The sequence below is a fragment of the Agelaius phoeniceus genome, chromosome Z, assembly GCF_051311805.1.
Source record: "Agelaius phoeniceus isolate bAgePho1 chromosome Z, bAgePho1.hap1, whole genome shotgun sequence".
NCBI classification, from domain to species: Eukaryota; Metazoa; Chordata; class Aves; order Passeriformes; family Icteridae; genus Agelaius; species Agelaius phoeniceus.
In genome coordinates this window covers 74,818,098-74,842,008 of record NC_135303.1, presented here as the reverse complement: position 1 = coordinate 74,842,008, position 23,911 = coordinate 74,818,098, and the positions used below count along the sequence as shown (strand labels likewise).

General features: G+C 38.4%; 1 protein-coding gene across 1 annotated transcript; it reads right to left on the bottom strand.

Moving 5' to 3' along the window:
• Positions 1 to 3,447: 3,447 nt before the first annotated feature.
• Positions 3,448 to 21,980, bottom strand: DEPDC1B (DEP domain containing 1B). Its single transcript, XM_054652507.2, has 11 exons — positions 21,933 to 21,980; positions 21,226 to 21,491; positions 17,238 to 17,373; positions 14,888 to 15,015; positions 12,043 to 12,173; positions 10,979 to 11,026; positions 10,395 to 10,535; positions 8,057 to 8,223; positions 6,397 to 6,573; positions 5,540 to 5,725; positions 3,448 to 5,224 (listed from the first exon to the last, which is right to left on the bottom strand). The coding sequence occupies exons 1-11, from the start codon at positions 21,978 to 21,980 to the stop codon at positions 5,063 to 5,065; spliced, it is 1,590 nt and encodes a 529-aa protein (XP_054508482.2). The 3' UTR covers positions 3,448 to 5,062.
• Positions 21,981 to 23,911: the final 1,931 nt, after the last annotated feature.

Here is a 23,911-nt window from a genome sequence, read left to right as displayed (position 1 = left end):
CCAAAGAAATCAAAAATTACTGTCTGGAATCAACAGTGTTTAAATATCCTGCCTCTTTTGATTACTTTTAGAAAGGACTTCACAAACATGTACCAGCTTCCTTCTTTTTAAACACATACTAAATCTTCTCTTTGTTGTTTAATTAGCTTGGTAATATTAAACATGAGTTAAATACACAAACAAAAACTCATGAGAAGGAAGTTATGTCACATAATTTTATACAATTATATTTAGTAAATCAGTCAATTCCTTTTAGTCAGTAGAATGCAACACTCACCTTCTAAAACAGATTTGCAAATTTTTGGAAATAGATTTGCAGTAAAACCCATTTAAAAAACTTTCTTTTTCTGAAAAGCTTCTCTCCTCCCACTTCTGCTTCAAGACTAATGAATTCATGAAAATAGTAGTGTTACTGCATGGCAGCTATTATAAAGTACATCAAAAGTTCCAAAGTAGTGAAATTCCTACAGCGTTGTATCTGTGAGGTTATGAGGTTATGGATTTTAAATCTAAGACATGAGGTTTTCTAGAGCTAGAATCCTAGGCTCTCAGGCAAGAGGCAACCCCAAAAATTGTGATCAAGAAATAAAGCCAGTTATTTGAGTTAGCACAGTCTCTGCGAAAGAGAAAAATTCTCTTACAATGTATAACATCTTCACATAAAAGCGGATAGAAAAGGCTATGATATATCACCACAATAAATTATAAAGTGTGGTATATTAACATACTATCTACTACACTTTAGTTCCTTTTTCCATTTAGTAGAATACGAAGGCAAGATCACATAGGTTTTGCCTAAGCTTCCTCTTATATGAAATGAAGTAACATCTGAAAATAATTTCAGAAAATAACATTAGTCATCAATCATTCTCTGTAGTCATGAATGTAAAGAGCTGATACCACAATCCTGGCACATCAATGAGGAGTTAAAGAGACCTCTCATAAAATATGGGCAATTAAATGATCCTTACATATTAGCAAATAAGAATTGCAGCTATTACTCAATCAAAAGTACAGGACTAGACTAAAGGGTTTTGCAGACGGCTGATTGTTAATTTAGGAGCTGCAACAAGCTGTGTTTGTGTAAGGAGAAAGAGCAATGTTAAGCAAAGACTCGGCCCCCCTCTCAAGAAAGAAAGATAAATACCATTATTTCCTCTTTGAGGAAGTGGTGCAGCAAAACTGTCACAGATATGTCATTAATACCCAGTAGGTCAGGAGATATGTTATGCTCAAGGTGGAGTAGAGGGTGAGGGGAAAAAAAATTGCTCTGCAGGAGGCAAAGAACATAGCAAAAAAACCAAAACAAAACCAAACCAACCAATCAAAAAAAACCCACAAAAACCAAACAACAAAACAAAACAAACAAACAAAAAAACCCAAAACAAAGCAAGACACAAAAAACCCCTCCCATGCGATGTTTCTGCTGAAGGATCTTGCTCAAAAAGTCTAATACAACCTTGACAACTAGTGGCATTACACTAGTACTACAAGTACTACAAAGTACTTGTAGTACTACAAAGTTAATTATTATCCAAATTTAAGAAGAATTAGCTCCTACTTACGTACAAGACTACACCAGATGCTCCACTTAGATGACAAACATAGGTTTAAACAGACCAAAAAAGCAGCAACATCTGCCTTTATTGAGTCTTCCTCCTGATCTGCTTTAAAAAAATGTCAGCACCATTTAGTAAGGGGCTTCAGAACAGTCACTAGGAGAAGCAAAACAAAGTTTGGCTTGTGGGCCTCATGGTTCAAGGGAAATAAACCCAGGGGAGGCCATGATGTTCAGTCTTGGCAATATCAAGACATCGCAGGGCTTTAACACAGAAGTAAATACTAAATTCCTGAGAAAGTTAATATCAAAAGTTTCTATTGCCTACAGTTTAGAGTTAGAGAATCTCTGTTTTTTTCTGAGATATTTTACCAAGCTTAGAGTCTTCCCTGAATTAGGTTTCAAGCTTACTTTTTCTAACCTGCACCCTGAAAAGAATAGGCAAATTTACCTAGCTAACCTTACTTTTGTGTTCCTACCCTATTCATCTTGCATATTTGCACTAGGTTCAGCTGTAATAAGGAGCCATTCTCACATAACTTCTGTTCTTGAAAGCTTTTCTGTCTCCCAAGACAGGAGCACAGTTAAAATTCAGTCTGTGAGATTATGATCTCAAATAAAATTCTCTCCCTACAGTTCCTTCAAGTTTTTCAAAGATATTTTGTATTTTTCACAGCCTTGGAAATTGTGAGGAAATGGACTTTTTGGGTTTTTTTTACCACAGTCATAGATCTCTGAAACAAAAGAATGATAATTCATAAAAACATAAGTCTTATCTTCAGCTTCTCATCATGAAAACTAATTAGTAAACTTTAATTGCTATTTAAAATAGTCTCAGGAAGGCTACATATTTTTTAAAAGGGATAATAGGGAAAATTTCAACAGGACAGCAGAAGGCTTATTGGCAGGCAGTAAGATTATTTCAAAGGGCAGATAGATTGGCTTCACCTTCTCCTCTGCAATTTAGGAAGTGATGGCAGAGATTCCTTAGGATGGGCTTCCACTTTTATGCAAGACTTGCTTCCAAGCAGCCTTGCTCATTATTATACTCCATGGATTACTGAAGTAACAAAATATATGTAAGTAGTTTGATTGCAGTCAAAGTTTGACAGCACATAAACATACACTGAATACTATGACATATCTAAGATTTTCTCACTCTTGAAGACCTAGCACAAAAGGTTAGAAATGGCCTCAGACCATTTTTAAAAGTAATTTTTATATTTTCTTAATAAAAAAGTGTATCTTTCTGTATCAAATTTGCTTAAGATTATTGATATGAAGTCCAAGTATCTCTGTGAGAACACATCATGAAAACATGTACTGTTCAATATCACACTGCCCAAGAAATAACCCAAGAAGAAACCACCTTGTAATGTACATAATGAAACTGATTGACTGGTCAGGAAGTTAGCAAGGTACAAATGCTGTCAATATTGCATTACATTTTCTACTAAAATTTCAGAAATTTGTTGACATGTCAGGTGTCTTCTCTCCAGCATAGACTACCCTGACATTCAATACGCTATGAAATGCTGTTTTTCAAATCTCTAATGAATAGCATGAAATCATGACTCTAGGTATATACAGGAAAAGAGCAATGCTTTAATAGATAAAAAAGTGGTCTCAGAATCAACTATGTAATATGCACAATCTAGATTTTAATGCAATATAGGCACACTAGATTTCATAATGCAAAATTAATCAAATCAATAAATGCATGTACGCTACAATGCCACTTCAATATTTGAATTCCATTTTTAGGGTAACCTCAAGGCTTTAAAATTTTCTGATAAAGTATATTCTATTGTCAAGCACCCAGCTTTGTACAATTTGCAGTAAGAAAATAGGAGGAAAAGGCTGCATTGCCTATCAGAATAGGTCAGCATTCCATAAAGTTAATGGAATTTCAAAGGAAGTACACTCAACCTGTAATGCACCATATGAATCAGGAAATTGAGAACTATTTTTCAAAAATAGATCTGCCATGTTACGGTCAGCAACATTACAACCTGCCCCTGAGGCAGGTTAACTGAGGTTGTTGTTAATAGATCCCTCAGGGCAGACTAGAGTGATGCAACACTGAATGAATGCTGGGGGTTTTATAAATAAAAAGAGTAGATAGATAGATAGATAGATAGATAGACAGACAGATAGACAGATAACAGGTTTATTTTGGAATAATTTGGTTAAAATGGAAAGGAAGTATGTAACAGATTTGGTTATTATCTATAGAAATAGAGCAATATAAAAGTAAAATGATTACACCTGAGAAAATATACAAGGAAAATAAAAAGAAAGGATAAGAACAGATAGCGAAGAGGAAAGTATCACCACCCTATGAAACCTTATTGTTGCAATTTAGATGTCCAGTGGTTAAAGTAACAGTTACAGTTTCAATCCATCAAGGCCAGGGGAAATCCCTGAAACCCAAAGTCCAATGGGTTCCATAGGTTCAGGTGGGAATGCCCAGGTACTTCTCCTCAGGGAGGAGTTTTACAATGTCTCTTGCAACACTGTGGATCGTTTGCAGTCCTCTGGTGGAAGGCCCAAGAAGTAAGTCTGGAGGCAGACACGACCCACGTCTGTCATGCCAGCTTAGTTGAGCCAGTTCTGCCTTAACAGAAGGGAAAAATACCCTCAGGCCTAAGTGTGAATGTTCCTGTATCTCTCAGGATGGGAGAGAATCTTCTGCCTGAGCCAGTTGTGTAAGGGAGGAAATTGGCATGATAAAAATCAGGATCCCAGCAACATTGCAAGTTATGCCTCTTGGAGGTGTTTTCCCTTATCTGTCTCAAACCCCAGCTTGCTACTACACAAAGGTGGGTCTGTCAGGGTCATCCTCTGGTAATGGGTGCTCATCCCCTCTGCACCTGGGCAGACCAAAAAGTTTCATAACCACATACCCAAAGACACTCACCCCTGTGGCTGAGGGGTGCAAACAGCCAATTGATTGCATCATTAACTCTTAATATTAATCTCTCACAAAAAGCAAAGCAAAATCCAGTGCTTCATACTTACTCAAGCATGTACAGTAAGTTAATTCCTCACACTATATGTGCACTAATACAGCCTAGTTTATGCAAGACACTCTTTTCAGGGAGGGAAAATAGCTGTTGACTAGTTACAAGAATACATTACATTCAAATACATTTAGGCCTTAAAATGATAGTCAAAACAAACCACAGCAAGTGTACATTATCACCCATATATAGAATAATCCCCTTGAGTGTGCGGTGGGTTTGTTTGTTTAGGTTTTTTTCTGTTTTTTTTCCTTGTTTTAAAGTAACAGACATTTAAAAAAATAATGCTTTACAAAAATACTGATAGTGGTTCACATTACTACAACCTCAATGCTCTCCTCTTCTTTCAACATTTTCTATGATCTTAGCAGTATCCCCAGTAGTTTTTTTGAGTAACCACATGCTGCTCAGACTCCTTTTGCATGAGATCCATTGACAATACACTGTGTCTCTGTTCCTTTGCTGATATATTTCAAACCATTTACATCCGAAAGCTTCTGGTTCTGTGAAACGGTTGAAAAGGCTTTTTTAAGGCCCACATCAGTATTGGTGGTTTCTGTTTAGTTTTTTCAGGAAATAGCATCGCTTCGGTTTCAGGGCTAGGAAATCGTACTCTGTACACTTCAGGGTAAGATTTCTGAAACTAGAAAAGTACATTAATTCAAATTAAGAATTTGTTCAAACACGTACAATAAACTTTTAAAGTGAAGCCTGCATTTCTGGAACAGGGAAATTATATCTCTAAGGGACTTTCTACACTGCTATATAGAAAATTAGGCAGTATTTCTGATTTGGGTTGATTGATCACAGCATACTTGTTCTAAAGTATTATAAATCTGGAAATCCCCATGTGTAGCCACTGTTTTCAATTTCAGTATTTCTCTAGAAGAATGCATGTCTAAGACTTGATAAATATTTTCAAATTGAAATTAGAAACTGTGGAGAAAATTTTATTTACTTGCTTGAGCTTCTTCTTTTTATCCTTCACAGATATTTCTTTACTCATTACAATTTCTTCCAACAAAGCTGCCAGTGGTTCTTGAGAGCCAGCTGCCCTTTGGTATTCAAATTCACCTGTAGTGATTTGGTGACAAAATGATGGAGGAGGAAGTGTTGCATCACTATCAGCCCCAGCATATTTTATCTGAAGATACAGTAAAAAAAAAAACAAAAAGAATAGCTGGGTTTTCTGCAAAACACTTGCATAAATTGGCTTAATCAATTGACCACTCCAAGACATTAAGTAGAGGAAATACTGAATAGAGACCTTGAACTGTAATTTTTATCTCGAGCCCTAATTGAGTGAGTTCCAGTAAGTCAAAATACATGACACATAGGAAGCCTGTTCAGCTCTTGATTTAAGTTTAAAGTTACTTTTCCAGTAGAAAATAGACAAAAGAACTAAAAATCATCTTTGAACAAAAAGAAATTATGGTATCAGGAAACAAATGAAAAAACTGAGCAAGTAAGGATGGTTCTAAAGGGAAAAAAAAAAAAAGAACAAGAATGAAAACGCTTTATAATAATTCTGTTTTCTTCACTACCACAAACATAGTTTGCTCATTCCATGGGAAGATAGTGCTGACAAAGAAGAAAACATATTTGAGAGTTCTTGTCTCTAAACAAATTCAATATTTGTTTCGTTTCATTTAAACGCATAGTTATGGTTTAATATCAGTAGTCAAAATTAATTAGATCTCAAACGCTAACAGAAACAGAACAAAACCATGTAAGAACTGTCGATCTTCAGAAAACAAAGGATAAGTTCAATCTAGAAATAGAGAGACAAAAGAGGTTTTTTCACTAGATACTTACTTGGACTCTCTGGAGATGTAAAACATGATCCTCTATGGAAGACTTTAAAGCAGAAGGAACACTTAAGATCTCTTGATAATTATCCATGAGAAAAGATACTAGTTTAGCAGCAAGAAGTTCATCCAAGTCAATTTCATCCTTTGAGCAGAGAATACAACGGGAAAACGCCTGAACCATCTGAGGGAAAAAAACATACACATAATTATAATGTATTTTTCTGTTTGGGAGTGAGGAGTAGAGAATCAGGCTACGTTTAAAAAGTGAACTTTTAGAACAAATATTTTAACATCACAATACTTACTGTACTTCAAACATATCAATATTTTTTTTTAAATGTATTATGTACAGTGACAATATGTGAGTGCACTGAAGATTGCTCCTGCCTCATACAGATAATCCACTCCTGACTTTAGATATGGAATGAATGAATTTCATTTTATTCTCAAGACTTTGTCAAATAGCCACTTCACATGGCTATTTAAAGAGGGTATATGTATTTAGAGATTTTTTTTTTAAATAACACAGAAATTTAATAGAAATTAGGCACCAGAGGGAAAACTTGAAACCACTATTCGGAAATCATCAAATAAAATTTCAGGTCCAGTTAACTTCAGGTAGTATTGTGCTCAAGCACTCAGTTACAAGAGTTTCTGTTTGTGCACCAGTCACTTGTAACATTAAAATCACAGAAGGTAATAAAGATTTTTGTCATGTACCATACATTACATTGCTGAATTAACACTTCATACAAAACACTCAGACTATAAGGATTCACTTCTAAAATCAACATTTCAATTACAACAATAATTTTAATGAAAGACCACTTACAGTTAATTAAATTATAACCTTGGCAGTAAAAAAATTAATTATTTTAATCAAATACTATTCAGAGTTCACTAAAAACTTAATTGCTGTGGAGCACATTTAGATTTGTACATGCTGTTATAGGATTTTTACAGAATAGCTCTGCAGCTTAGTTTTCCATTGCACTTAATTTTCAAAGACTTTTAAATTAAACAAAATAAATATATGTTGTTAGCTTGTCAGAATAGTTAAGTTATGCCTAATGACTTTATAATAAGGTGTTGTTGCACACATCAGCATAGTGATATCACTACATAAGCTGCTACAGAAGAATTAGCAAAAACTGGAGCTTACTTTAAGACACGTCTGTGTGTGGTGAAAAAAAAACAACTACTGAAATAAACAGTTGGGATTTTAATTTTTTTGAATGGCTGAAAACAGGTCAATCAGAACATTCAGCTCCATATTTCTAGCTATGATTGAAAGAGGCAGTCTTTTTCATTCACACTGTCTGAAGTTATAAAGAACACCAGAGGCACCTCATCTGCTTTTCTTTATTGGTTGATTTTGGGAGTTTCTTGTTTGTTTGTGCTTTTTTCCTACTCAATAGTGAAATCAGTGGTGATTTAACTTGGAAAGGTAAGGAAACCTCTAAATTCTGAGCAATTTCTTTGTGTGCTCACAAATTGCCATGAAATCCCACTTTATTCAAATCCAGATTAGCTTTCCAATAGCTGGGACAGACAAATTAGTTCCTCAAACAAGCAAATTGTATTTTGTTCATACTCTCCAGTAAGAATCCTTAACCTGTAGTCCAAAAGTCTGTCCAGACCTTTTACCTTACACTTATACATACCAAAGTTCTGGTCCTCACTGATTCAGAAAGACGTGGCAAATCCTGGTTTAGACTAATTCTTGCCATCATTCTCACCAAAAGCTGTAGTCTTTTCCTATTTTCTGGTGGCAGTAGGAGGCAAGATATCTGAAGAGCTTCTACAGCCTTGCTGGGTTTTTGCAGCAGTCCTGGTTTATATGAGATCAGAAGGTTGGGAAACATTTCTCAGTTACATATATATATTTCCATAACATTTCTAAATCTAACTCCCAAAATTCCCTTCTTACTCACTCAAGATTGCCTTAGAACTCCACTCCCCAATGAGACTAGAAAGATATCACTAGATTTGGACTACTAGGACTTAAGTTTTAGAAGATTTTCTTCTGATGCACTGGAAGACGTTGATAGCCATAACCAATAATTCTAAATATTAGAATACACCAAAAATTACAGCATTTTTTTCATCCTTTGCTCTTTTATTACCTCAGCACTAAAAGCAACTGAATGGTATAAACAGATATAGCAACGATGTTACATAAAATGTTAAGTCTGTGACAACAATCACAGGGAAAGAAAATGTGCTTATACATGTGCCTCGGACCTATAGATATTAAATCTGTGCCTAACTCTGCTTATTCCTCCTCAGGAAAGGAATTGACATTTCTCCTTTTCTAAACTTTATAAAATTCCTGTTTACCCATTTCTGCAGCCAGTCGAGGTTACCCTGCATGGTACTACAACACTGCTGCATAAGCTACTCTTCCCCATTTTAGTTATTTGCATGCTTGTTTAGGGCATTGTGCCCAAGTTTAGGACAGAATGTGCCACCTCCCTGGTCATTACCAAAGTGATAATCATTACTGGCCACACTACCAGCCCTTCTCACTGACTGACATCCAGCCAGACTTTGTGCCACGGATCACAACCCTCTGAGCCCAGCAACTGAACCGATTTCTGAGTTCACCTCACTACCCACCTATCTAGGCTGTACTTCCTCAGGATGCCTAGAAGGATGAAATGGAACACAAGCGTTGAAAGCCTTACTGCTCTCAACATAAACAGTATCCACTGCTATCTCCTCATCCACCATTCTGGTAAACTCCATGATGTAAAACAGGGAAACTGTTTCTTATTGGAAAAGAAGTGTGGACTAGGTAAGACATTCCAAGGAGAGGGGTAAAACACTAAAGCTAATTTTCATAGTAAAGCTTTTTCTAACTTCAAAGGAAGATTTGGCATGCATATTGATGCATATGCTTAGAAGAGTAAGGAATGATTCCATATCAGCACTTCACATTTTTTAAAGAGATCACAAAATTAATGTTTGACTTCTTGAAACATGGCACAATTTTCATTGCTTCCACATACATACTGGCATGAAATCTTTCTTCTAATTTTACATTTACAAAATGGTGTGAAATGATAGTGGTAAAACCTGAAAGATGTGAAAAACATGGAAAAGCAAAACAGAAACAGAGTATGAAAGCAGAAGAATAAGTTTTAAAGATATAAACAAGAGCTGACTAAAAAAAAGAAGTCAGAAAATTGATTTATATTCCATATGAAGCAAGATTGACAACTCACAAAGTATATATACTAAATTCCAGAACCAGAAGTGTCATTCTAGATTCCTTTCTCATCTCAATAGTTTAATAAAAACAGTGTTGTTTACACAGAAAGAAGCTCAAAAAACTAACATGCTACAAAGCGGGTTTACTTTTCAATTCAGTTGTTCTTTCTGAAATTTGATTACATAAAATATAATCAAATACTGACTGTCTTACTATTTACTGTCTTTCAGTAAGCCACCTGTAGGATCAGAGTTGTCAATTTTAATATAGTGTGAACTCTGGAAAGTTCTAGTTAATAACTAAAACATTGCTTCTTTTAAGCACTACATTAGTTAATGCCATTTCTAAATTAAAGCAACATAGTATTTCAATTCCCTTTAAATATCATATTTCCAGGGTTAAAAACTGTGCTTAAAGCCCTAATCCTTTCTAATCTAGACTTCAGTCAAGCAATTTCTAAAAGCTTCTGAGAGTTTTTAAGACATTTAAGCACTTGTAAAAAAAGAAAAATTTAATAAAATCCATCTGTTGCATGCTGAGCAATGAACAAGCAATGAGCAAGGCCTTTAATGTTATAAAGACAAGCAATGAAAGACTTTTGAACCAATGTGATTAAAAAGACACAAAAATAAAACTACTGTGTGATATGAAATAAATTTAAACTGTTCTCTATGTAGAATGGAAAGGAAAGGCCCTAAATAATTCATCTGTGATATTATTTTAGGTAAAATAACTCCAGAAAATTAACTCTAAAGAAGATTTTTTTCATTAGATTCCAAACTACTTACCTAACACACTAACAAAAATATCAAAAAAATTAAATGTGAGAAGAGGTTCTTTCATCTGGCTAAAGTAGTCCACTATTGTTTTGAAGACATCTCTTTCAAAGCCTGAGTACGTAGGCTGCTTCAGATCTGAACAGCTGGGCCCTACAAAGAACAACAAAAAAAAAAAGCCAAAAAGGAGCAAAAGAGAGAGAGAATATTGATTTTCAGCCACTGAGCAAATCAGTGTTTTCTAATCCAGCCCATTAAAATGGATCATTAGAGGGGGAAAAAAAAAATTTAAAAAAATATCAATTCTTCAAAATAAGTGAAATTTTATTTATCTACTACTTAATGATCTATTCCCAATAGGTCTAGTGAAGATACCAAGTACAGGAAAAACATTAATAGACTAGTTAAACCTTTATATAATTAATTTAAATAAGCTACACTGGAAGGAGAATACACACTGACAAGTCTTCTCCAACTTCCTTTTAGAAAATGATTGTATACAGGATTTAATAAAGTGGTGTAGACACAGTCAGTTCAATTTATTTTTTGGGGTTGGGTTGTTTGTGGGATCTTTTTCCCCTTCTGAATTTACTTACAATTTACTAGACATTTCATTGCAGATAATATCCAATGAGGTAGTTCCTCTGCAAAGGGAGGAAACAGAAATTAAAATGACAAAAGAGAAAAAACAAGAAAAATATTCAACTGTTAGACAAAAGCAAAGCTGAAAACAATTTAACATTCCTCCTGTGTAGTAAATCAAGTGACTCCAAAGGCAGGCTATACCTTAATGTAGGATCTAGCTTGAATTACATCTATACTTCAGTACCTGCACTACGATCATACAGTTATGCATTCTGCCCTTGCAGCTCAATCAGCAAAACAGGTCATATCACAAATATTTAAACTACTCTAAAAAAAAAAAAATCCGACTAAACCAGTTCTAGATACAGCCTTCCCCAGTGCTATACAATGAAGTGTTTACTTTGTACCCAAGATGATGAAAAGCGCTCATATTCAGTTTTGCCGTTTCTAAGAGAAAGTTAATATTTTGAGATGGTCCAACTGCCCTTGAAATGAGCACAGATGTGCTCTGAAGGCAGTTTTATTCAAAACCAAACCAGGTTTTAATGTCATATTTAAATTTCTCTACAAATCTTATGAAAATCTTGGTGGCAATAATACTGTGATAGATCAGAGCAGTAAAGATGCTTTATTTTTTCTCTGATGTGCAAAACAATTTTAAACATGGCGCTATCTTCAAAACTCAAAACTCTCTCAATGCACGTCTTGGCTCTCTCACAATCTTTAATATTGAAAACTCTCTCAATGTACATTTTGGATCTCTCAATGTATTTTTAATACATTTTTTCTTCATGTAAACACTCCAGTTCAGGTAATTAAAAGGGTAGGGCCAAGAAAGTTACCTTGAAGTGATTAATATCCCTATATTCATAAATGGTAAAAAGTTGCTGCTGTCTTACATTCATTTTTCAACCCTACTAGATTAAATATAGAATAAACCCTGACTCTTACTATTGGGATACCAGAGGAGAACAACAGCATTTCAAAAACAATAGCATTATAAAAACTCGAGTTTTTACAAAGTAGATAGCAATATTTAAAAAAAAAAAAAAAAGAAAATTTCTAAAATACTCACTTGATTTGTCCTCTAAAGTGACAATGCCTTGCTTATTGACATTATATACATTTTGAACTATATGTTTTGAATTCACAAGTTTTGTGTCTAACACTTCATCCAGAGAATCCAAACCCAACACCTTTTGTAATCTGCAAAAATACATAAACATAGGTCATACACCATCTAATCTGGAAAAGGCAAACATGAAGTATTAGGATACAATTCAGAAAAAAAAGAGACTTTAATTTCATAGAGAGTATCTCCAGTTGGATGACAGCCATAAGGACCATTCAGCACAACTCCTGCTTCTCACAAAACTACCTAGATTTATAGAATATCCTAAACTGGAATGGATCCACAAAGATCAGCTCCTGGCTCTTCACAGCACAACCACAAAAATTATACTACATGCCTGAGAGCACTGTCCAAACACCTCTTGAACTCTGTCAGGCTGTGACCACTTCCCTGGGGAGCTTGTTCCAGTGCCCAACCACCCCCTGGATGAGGACACTTTTCCTAGTATCTAATCTAAACCTCCCCTGACAACTTCAGGCCATTCCCTCAGTCCTGTCACCAGCCACCACAGAGAAGAGACCAGTGTATTCTCCTCCACTTCCCATCACAGATTGCACTGCAGTGTCCTCTCAGCCTCCTCTTCTCCAAGTTAAGAAGCCAGAATATCTCAACCACTACTCATGTCTTCCCTTCTAGACCCTTGACAATCTTCATAGCCCTAAAAAAGTTTTGTTTCAGTGCCTAGAAAAGGTCTAGTAATTTTAATACCTAAAACTATACCATGTAACTGAAAGCACAGCCAACACGCTCCTTGAACTCTGTAGGGCTTGGTGCTGTGCCCACTTCCTCAGGGAGGCAGTTCCAGTGCCCAGTCACTCTCTGAGTGAAGAACCTTTTCCTAATGTGGAGTCCGAACCTCCCCAGCCGCTTGATTCCATCTCCTTGTGTATTATCACTGGTCACCAGAGATCTTCCACATCTCCCCCCACTCTCCTCTCCAGAAACCGTAGGCAGCACTGAGGGCACCTCTCAGCTTTCTCAAAGCTTTTGGTGACTGTACAGCTCTTTACTCTCTCCAGATCTCACTGCAGGCCCTGTCCACCCTTGAAGGAGTTCAAAGTTCCTTCTAACCTAGTATCATGGACAAACTTAATGTACATTCAATTCCCCCATCCATATCATTTACAAAAACATGAAAGAGCACTGGCCCTAGAATGGAGCCCTGCAGAGCCCCACTGATAACTGCCCTCCAGAGATAACCACATTTACCACAATCCTTTGTGCTTGACCCAAGAGCCAGCTGCTCACCCAACAATATTATGGGGCTCATCAAGCTGCATGCTGCACAGTTTATCTAGAAGGATACTGTTACTGAGAGACAATATCAAAAGCTTTGCTTAAATGCAAATAAACCACATCAGCTGGCTTCCCTTGGTCAACTAGATGGGTGACCTTGTCATAAAAGAAAATTTAATTGGTTACACAGTATTTTTCCCTTCTGAAACTATGCTGACTATGACAAATGACTGTGTGTCTCTCAAATATTTTATTATTAACTCCCAGATAATTTTCCATAATTTTACAGGCACTGAAGTGATACTGACAGGCCTGTAATCAACAGGGTCTTTGTTCTTTGCTTTCTTAAAGTTGAGAAAATAGTTGCCAGCTTCCAGATAACAGGTGCCTGTCCAGAATCCCAAGATAAATGAAAAAATAAGGAGAAAGATAGTGCAATAACATCATCCAGCTCTTTCAGCACCCTGGAATGAATCCCATTGGGCTTCATATCTTTAAGCATATCCAGCTCAAGCAGAAAGTTGCAAACAAATTCAGGGTCAGTTGTGAGTCTCCCTATTCCCACAGTCATACTCTTCCAGCCCAGAGCTGTGGGAGTTCCAGTGTCAATCAAACTTAATGAGTCCAGGACTTTCTGTCATGTGAATGCTACTGCTCCCTGATCAAGCTGTCAGGGTTTCAGCATCCTTCCACACAATCTGCTGTGCCAACCCTGTTTGCCCACCATTGTCTTTTGGTTGCTAGAGCTCTATAGGGACCTTTATGTGAAGGAGGGCTTGGCCACCACTGCCCCTAGTCTCACTTGTCCAGGTCCTATCAGCTGCTGCCATGTGAGCTCTAGGCTACCAGGGTGTCTCTCCATTCCCCTGAAGTTTCCTTGGTTCAGGAAACCCAGAATACACATGCCCTCTGCTGCCCATCATGCTGTCACCAAAACTGCTCACCTCAGCACCGAACGCACTACGTGCAAATAAATGTGCTAGGTTTACACTAAAGTCATCCTTAGTAAGACCTCAACCATGCTGTAATATCAGCTAGTGTATACTATTTCTTCCTCTGCAGAAATAGTCCAAAGCAATAGCTTTAACTTTGCATAGGAGATTCCATTTGAATGTAGTAAATGAATCTCTAAGCTGAATCTCAAAGCTTCAGCACTCAATTAGCTATGCCATTTATCTCATACAAAGTATTGTACTTGCCATTGAAAGGTTCCATAGCACTTCTACATAAGTGCTTTTATTTCCTAGCAACAAGAAAAAGAGACAGAGAAAAAAAGTGATTAAACAAGACAAAGTCCACACAACAAAGAATCGTATAACACAACGTGCAGAAGTCAAAAGGTACTAAGGACAGTAAAGTTTTTTTTCAGACTTTATTTGCTGAATTTGTTAGCCAAATAACAAGTGGTAGAGTTAGTCTAGACACTATGGCTTTGAAGGCAATGATGAAAAGTGAGTGGGTGAAATTACAAGTGTTACCAGAGAAGATAGACAAGACTATTACCTACTACACAGTTTTACTATAAGAGCAAATGACTCATAAGTATACTCACCGTGATAAAGTCATGGATTTCCATATCTCTTCTATATTTTTTTGTGTTAGTTCTCTGCGGAACACAAGTTTGCATGCTGGTACTTCCCCAATAGCTATGCTGTGTCGCTTGTACCACATCTCAGAGTTCTGAAATCAGAAAAAACCCTCCTCATTAACTGATAGCTTTTCAAGTGTTAAACAGTATAAAACATTTATAGTACAGAATTGCAAGTGTTCTTAAATTCCAGTGAAGTCTTCAGGATGCAAGGTAAGTATTTGTGTCTAAGAGAAATGAAACATTTTCTCAATCTTACACATCTCTTCTCAATTCCACAACTTGAGAAGAGTTATGGAATTGAGAAGAGCTGAAAAATTATATGTGTCAGAATAACCATTGGAGTTCAGGAGTCAATGGCCTTTAATTCTATGTTCAAGTCCTATTCATGATTAAAATCAGTTCATCTGCCATTTTAAGATTAAACATCTGTTTATGGAAAAGTTACTGGAGAATTATGATACCAACGAATTAGAAAAAAAATCCTTGTTCAGCATACACTAAAATAACAGTAAGTGTAATAACAGGTTCTATACATAAAGAAAGTAAAAGCAAATCACTACATCTGAAGGCACCCATCCAATCTAGTCCACCATTATAGAAGTGTAAAGTAAAACTGAGAACGCAGAAGACCACTATCCTTTATGCAACCTTCATATCCAAGCTTATTCTTGAACATTGTCATCAAGGTATCAATGGGTGGACATACACTGCAGCTTGTATCAGCAGCATCCTTTTCAAGGGAAAACTCCTAATCATTCCAGCTCTTTGATTTACACTACAGACCAGCACTAAAGCACATTAAAAGTATTCCTTATAACCAAACCACGAAATGCATTCCAGGAATGCACTTAAATACTCCAAGCACTAATTGTCTGTCATTCCATGGCAGACTAGACTAGACCTAGTTGGAAGCAAATAGCACCCTCTGAAATTAAGGGTCTGGTCTTTCACATCAGTATTTCATGACACACAACCATGCTCATCAATCTACACACAGCCTCTAAGTGCTCAGATTGATGCTGAAGCAACTCATGGTACCACCATTTTCAGCTGTCTACTTCAATATTCCAGTGGAAGCTAGACCTAATTATAAAAGAGGCAGCAGAAAGAAGCTTATAGCTTTGCCTCACTTACAGTCCACTGTATTAATCCAAACTGCCAACAGAAGAGATTTTGAGCTATGCCCAACTCTATGCTGTTGCATCCAATCAGATGCAGACTTTTGCTAATTCTTATCAGGCCAGGATGCTTGGATGGAAATTCAGGGCACAGTTGGAGACTGTAATATATTACATCTTCAACAGATACTTGCTCAGTAACTAAAATACTCCATCTTCTCATTCTCATTTCCTATCTTTGGCATCATCTTTTCTTCTATCTACTATTGAAGCACTAAGGACCATGCCTTTCCTCTTCAGAAGCTTGCTGTACGTGAAGAGTACACTTGATTTGCACACAGTTGGATTGTAAGTATGGAATAACCATTCATTCAGAACATTTAGATGTTCAGCAAAATGGTAGGAGCTACTTTTCCAAATAGACTATGGTTTATCAAAAAATCTAAGGCCAGACTCCTGCTCTGAAGGGCAGTAATAAAAAGGCAAAAATCATCAAAGAAATCACAAATAATTCGTGAGTTCACAAATTATGAGAATGCACACATATAAGATACACTGAAGGAAGACCTCAGAATATTCACAACTCCAGAAGCCTAGTCTTTTACTATGTCAAGGTGAACAGAGTTGATACAATTTTGGTTTACTAATAAAACCAAGTTTTTTCAATAACTTTATAAAGGCTGGATCAATCCACATAAGTATGAGGCCAGATGACTTCCCGAGCTTACAAAGGATAACTGAAAAATCAGGACCACTTCTCCTTAGCAAAAACATATTCCTTATAAAAAAGGAAATTGAGTCAATACCAGTACTTCCAGCAGCTAGGAAGGTTGTAATAACTGCATATATTCTGGTATCTGAAGTGTCCAAATAAGAGTTACAGTGTGACTATTTTGTCTGGTAATATAATAAATGCCCTATCGGAATTTCAGCAAACTGGAATGAAATATGGGAAAATACACCCATGTGGAACTCAGGTTCCTCAGGACATTGCAATGTGTAGCACAAAGAACACTAAAATATTACCTCTCCAGCAAATTTTAAGAAAAATTTGCCTTCACAAAAGTTTAGAATAAAAGTATTTAGCATTTAATTTTATAAGCAAGTATTTTGTGACACAGCATAGAGGTCATCAGCTCCGTTTTGTTTTCCAAATATGCTTTTGTTTGGGGAAATAAAACTGGGTGCCTTACCATTGTGACGGATTTCACTGGGATGGGTTCTTGAGAAGGGCCAGCCCTTGGTTCATTCCAGTCTGGAAATTTAATTACTTCCTTTCCACATGAAGGTTTCTTTGGATATGACTTCAGTGGCGAGGAAGGAGGAAATCTACAATTAGAGAACATTTTTAAAGTCTCTAAATGCCAATCTAATTCCTATTTACCAATGCAAAACTGTAGTCAGCATTCACATGCAAAAATACAACAAATGCTTTGGACATTCACAGCCCAACTTAGTTTGCTGTAGACTGGTGTTGCATGATATGTAAAATATCGTGGAGTGTCTTGTTTGCCCTCCAGCTGCTGCTCCAGAACAGTTCAGGTCCTTTGTACCTCCCACGACATAGCTGAGCCTTGGGTGAATGTCTGCTACCCAGTGCGTCTCTTACAGCACTAGCTGTCTTTGCATGGACAATGACATAGATCTTCACTAGGAGATGTTGATTCTGCTGAAAAAGCCGTGGGGATGTTTTCCCCCATGTCAAGTGCCTTGTTAGCATGCATTTCCTAAAGCAAAGCTACATAGCTAAGTCACATGACTAACACTCAGATTTAGTTAGAGTACATGCAAGTGTCCACACAAAGTTTTGCCCACATTACCAGGTTCTTCTGCGTTTACATGCTTTCTGTGCGAAGATCTTATCCTGCAGTTCTTTTCTGGATCATATCCTGCAGTTCTTTTTTCCAGATGGTTTTGCAGGTAACTATTTGACTTCTTAAGGCATTTCAAGAAGTGCCTTGAAGACATTAGCAGAAATAAGCCCCTAAACCAACCCTTGTAGAAAAGAAGGAAAACAAACTATCCAGCTTGATCAGCACCAAATTATTGCTAAGTTCAGGTTAGAGCATGTACAAAGGAACTAATGACAGCATATCAGAAAGACAAATCAGTTCAATGGAAACACCTCTTCAGGCTGGCCCAGATCCAATCCTGTCGACTTGCACGGCCAGGTTTTAGATGCTGAGATTCCTCATGCTTTAAGCAACTGCTAAAGCCTCATTAACTTTTTTAAAACAGAACGTAAAAGACAGATACATCTGTGACTTTGCAACAAAAGCTTGCACACTGCTGGAGAGCATACATATATATCCTCCCAGAAAAAATTCTTGAGAAACTCTCAAGTTTCTCCAAAATGTCACCCCATCCTCTAAAGGTGCTTCAAACATTTAATAAGTTTTTCATTTAGATTTGTTCTGCAGTTTGGTTAGTCCAGTACTGTTACACTGCATGGTTAAACACATTGATTGTTTTGACCATACACACTGAGCATATTCCACAGTGCCCTTCAACAGCACATCTGCAACACAGAGATATCACCTTCATCAGACAAACCCCCAGAATCAGCAGCACGCACCTGACTCTCATCCTGCAAGATTTACTGGTTTTTAATGGTAAGCCAGACTACATGGCAGATGTTCAGCTGTTGAGTGTTCTCAACCATTTTTCAGATATTCATTATTTCTTAGGAAATATATCACAATCTGCAAACCTTCTTCCTTTGCCTTACACTATCCTCAGTAGTTTCCTGTTTCTTCTCCAGTTCTTCACAATTTTTAGCTTTGTGTCATTTGCTGCCCTGATTTGCAACCAATCAGTAAAAGAAGTTCTTACAGTCAGAAAAAGAAGATGCATTCCCCTTTCTCAGGTAGCATTACAGCAAGATCTAGATGGAGAAGGATTAATGTCACTCAAAGCAAAGGGCTGAGAAACACTCCAAGGCTGACACATCAAGATCAGAACTGGTTATAGCCAGCAACACTAGTTTGGGGAGTTTAAAAAGAGGAACTAGAGATACCTGTTTGTGTCCAGAACAAAGGATACAGAACGAGGTCAACTAACAGTGATGTCCAAGATATAACAATATGACTGCTGAATTCCCAAAAGATTGCTATCATTGCAAGAGTGCTAACCCCTTTGCTTTTGATAGAATGGCTTAGATTCAAAAAAAAAAAGTATAAAGCCCAACAGCTTCCAAAACTGTAACTTCTCATTCATTATTGTAGACTCAGCTGAGCCAGTAAGTCAGGACACACTGATAAGACTTTGCTATTTTTAGAAGTCACATTAGATCTCATCTTCATGTTTAATACTTGCCAAATATTCTCACGCAATCCAACTTTTGGCAATATTTCTTTTGCATACTCTGTGGATGAACAAGAGCAGACAGCTACACTTACATGTGAAGTAAATGAGTGACACAACTGTGTACCACAGAGTGCCATTACAGAATGTTAACATAAATTTATACAGAAGGTATGAAGCATGTAACTTTTCCAACGTTAGCACTGTCAGTAGAATTGACTCGTACCACTACCTCCATCTCCTCCTCTGTGAGGAGAAAACACCCCGTATTTTACATGTAGCATTAGGAGAGCCCACCAGAGGGAGCTGCCAGGACATTGAATACAGGACTAAAATAGGCTGGAAAACCTGAGCTTAGCTACTTAAATAGGGGAGAAGCATGTCTTGATACTTAAAGCGGCGAGTAATGTATGTAGCTTATTATTGCACCAAGCACCAAGCCTAGTGAGGAAAAAAGCTGGCTCCAGTTCAGGATGCATGAAAGGTATGCATTTTTAACTGAAAAAAGTTCAATTACTTAGTTATTTTTTCAGTGGGAGGGGGAGAAAGAACATCACAACAAAATATATAACAAGATTTCTGTTGTCCAATAGCAGATCAGTAGGCAGAGCACGCAGAAAATTAGAAGAACAGAAATATTTCACCTAGCCAACTTCCCCAGCCTGCAGCTCAGTAAAGTCATGACTGAAAATACAAATAAATAAAAGAACAAAATAATTTGAATATATACTCATGCTAATACAAAATAAACAAAAACCCCACAGCCACACAAATACAGCAAAACCAAACCAAAGAAATATAGAATAACACCAGCAGTTATCAAACCCCATATTAAATCTTTTGACAAGAATTAATGCCAGAAATAAAAAGATCAATAGAGCAAAATGAAAAATTTACTCAATATACATCAAGTGGGAATTCAGTTCTATATATTTCCCCCAAAAAAATATTAAGAAATCATTACTTAAAAATGAATATGTAAAATTTGAGTATGTAATAATAGCTATAATAAGTAGAAGCATAAACTTATTGCTAGCCTATTTTCCCTAATGTTTTGCATGATGAGAACTCCCACTTCCTCAAAAGAAGGGTCACCATGATAAAAGTTACAAATCTAGACTTGAAGTAATGGTCATCTTTATAATACTTCTGCACCAAACAGGACACTAGAAGATGGTACAAATTCAAACCCTGCAACTTCTGTCCACTCAAACCTTAACTGAGGTCACAAGAGGCCAAAGAATCCAGTCCAGTAATGCTAAGCTTTTATGACACTGAAATTTCTTCTCCTATGTTAACAAGCCACCAGCTGAGATGCTCAACAGGGATAAGTAAGGAGCCAACCTTGAGGATAAGCAATTTAATCTTTGTCCTTTGTCCATCTACAAACCAAGGACCATAAAAAAATGTTATAAACATCTTAGATTCAGAAGGCCTTTCTCTTCTCTCAGAAGAAGTGGAGACAGCAACCAAAATAGTCAGGGGGTTGGGGTGAAGGACAATTGGAGCTGGGTGACCAATGGCATTCTCACTTCCACCTGTGTGTCCTAATATGTACTCTTCCAGCACCAACAAACCTGATGTCTGCCATCAGCAATGAGAACTCAATACCACGTGAAAGCTGCAAAAGCTTTTGTTGATATTCAAAGAATGCAACTGAATAGAAGTGACCTTCAAAAACATTTCAGAACAGACAAGAAATGAAGCCAAACATTAAGTCACGGCAGCTACCTATTACTAAGAAAATTAAAGTCTTTAAAAGGAAATGTCAACACTTTTCAGAGGCATTCTACAAAAATACTTGTAAGACACGAGCAAGAGTTATTATACCCTGTCTCCAAAAAAACAGGGTTTTTGTATCACCCTATACAGGCTTACCTATATAAACGGCCATCGTCTTCAAAGTCCTCTTTGCCCCACCTTCCTTTAATATCTTCGATTACATGATTTTTCAGGAATTTTTTAAGCAGCTTCACCGTTTGATCGCGAGTCACTTCTGGGCCAAAGTTTTGGTTAGAGCCAAGCAGCTCATGCAAACATTCCACTGCCTCCGAGGCTTTGAAGCATCGCTCGTAGCTCTTGAAACGACAGCGATGCTTCCGTAAGGGCATCCCAGCACGGAAGAGCTCGATTATCTCGTTCCACTGGGAAAGAACAAAGCCAGTCGTTACGGGAGCTCTCCTCCCAGGTTTACCTGCGGCCACAACGCAGCCGGCTCTGCAAGCAGAGCTACACCCTTTTGTCACCGTCTGCGTTCACAACACCACCGAAACCTAAGCCCAGGATTTAAACTGTGGCGACCCGAGAACAAACACCAGGTTTAGGAAGCTGAAATATTTAGAGCCCCATACTACCAGCGGACCTAGGGATACAGCTCTAGCCTCCCTTAGGTTTTACCGGGACAAAAGGCTCAACCTGCCGCTCCGCCCGGCCGGCCTCTGCCCCGCGCCAGCCCCGGGTGCCCCCGCCCCGCAGAGACGCGGCCTGGGAGCACCGGCCGGCACCAGGAGGCCGGAGGGCGAGTGGCCGCGGGGACAGCGGCGCGGGAAGGCGGCGGTGTCGGGGATGGTGGCGGGGGCACTCACCAGGCGGGTGGCGCGGTACGGCCCGGGCCCCACCAGCCGCGGCTCCATGGGGGCGGCCGCGCCGGCTCCGCGCCGCGTTTGAATCCGGCCGGGCGCCGCCGCCTTCGCCCATTGGGCGGTGGGCGCAGCACGTGACGAGCCCGCGCCGTGCTTGATTGGCGGGGCGGGGGCGGGGTGGGAGCCGAGCGCGAGGGGGCGCTGTGGGCCCCGTCCCGGGCCGCGGGGGGCGGCCCCGTCCGAGCGCCTCAGCGGGCGAAGGTGCCGCGGGGCCGCGCGGTACCGGGCTCTGTGCGGGGGTGCCCGGCAGCAGGACAAGAGACAACGGGCAGAAAATTGATGCACTGGAAGTTCCCCATGAACATGAGGAGGAGCTTCTTTGCTGTGCGGGTACTGTGCACTGCAACAGATGTCCCGGAGACGTTCTGGATCCTCCCTCGTGGAGAGATTCCAGGAACATCTGGACTCAGTCCTGTGCCAGTCCTGTACTCTAGGGTGGCCCTGTTCGCGTAGATAGGCTGGACCAGGTAGCCTGCTGTAGTCCCCTCCAACCTGGCCCATTTGGCGATTTTGTGTGTGGTAACAAGTTAAACCATGTCAGGAAAACATTGGCCAGTGAATTGCTGCCCTGGATAAAGAGAACACAGCCTTGGCATTAATTAAACAAACAAAACAAAAAAAAAAAATCAACCTAAAAAAACCCCCTCCAAACACTCAATTTTCAATATTTTAAAATTGTTTCCAATCCATTTTTTTTTTTGAAGAATTTTGTTTTGAATTCAGGCAGTATGTGGGATGATAATTACTTGCAATTACATTTGATATTTGATAGTAGATGACAGGGGTTGATGCTGGTGCCACAGAACTCATTGAGTTGTTGTATATTAGCTCTTTATGAGTATTTTTTAAAAAGGTTACTTGGAAAGTAAATAGGAAACCTCCATTTTAAGGTCGGAGATTTTGATACCAAGTCACCTGTCCTGCATGGGCAGGGATGTAACTGAAACTCCTGTGGTACCTATCACAGATGAGCTATCTCTGTCAATTTTTAGGACTCGCACAGGGGAGAAGTGACTGGTAACATCAGTGTTGCTTTCCCACCAGGTCTAAGGAAAACAAAATTATCGCCTTATTCCCCTCACTGTCAGTAAACATTCACCATAACATGGATGACTTAGCTGACTGTTGGACTCCTCTTTCCAGCCTCACTCGAAAGTATACACTTAAATATATGAGATGCACAGTTTTTAGGTTCAGATAAAGATTGTGTGATTCTCACATCGTGTGTAGGAGGACAGGATTTGTTTTGAGCTGATGTCATTGGCATCCTCTTAGGCTGCATCCATACAACTCACTGTGAAACACTGCATTCTCTCTCTCCAAATGCTTTATAATTCCCAGAAGACTAAACCACTGTGCAAGATATTATGCAGTGGCAATCTGACACGGCACTTGCTGACAGCCCACAGAATGATTAGCATCTCCAGTTTCTGCCCCTGCTTATTAGTTCTTAATCTCAAACAACTGACTCTGGAAGCCTTTGGCTAGTGTACAACTGCTGGAATTGGAAGTTTTCCTGGCTCCTTTCTGCTCAGCACCTGTCCACATGCAGCACTCCTTAGTTTTCACTGTGCATAGTCTCAGCTCCTATTTAAGCCCAAGTGAGTTTGAAAAATCAGTTGCAGATCTAGCTCCCAGACCAACAAACAAGTACCTGTCCCTGCACAGCCAGCTGCAGGATGCATTTCTCCATCCATATTTATGGGCAGGGAAGGAGGTATGATTGCAAAATCAGAGACCATAAGTAGGACTTTCCCTACCAGCACAGAAATCATCTGCAAGACTACAGAGTAACGCCTGCTTCCTTGCACAAGAAGCAGAGGGTACTATTATCCAGTTTTCACCACAGACTAGCTATTACAGCCTTTCCCTCATAAGGCCTGCATTTCCCAAACACATTTGAATGCACAGGCTCTAGAAGG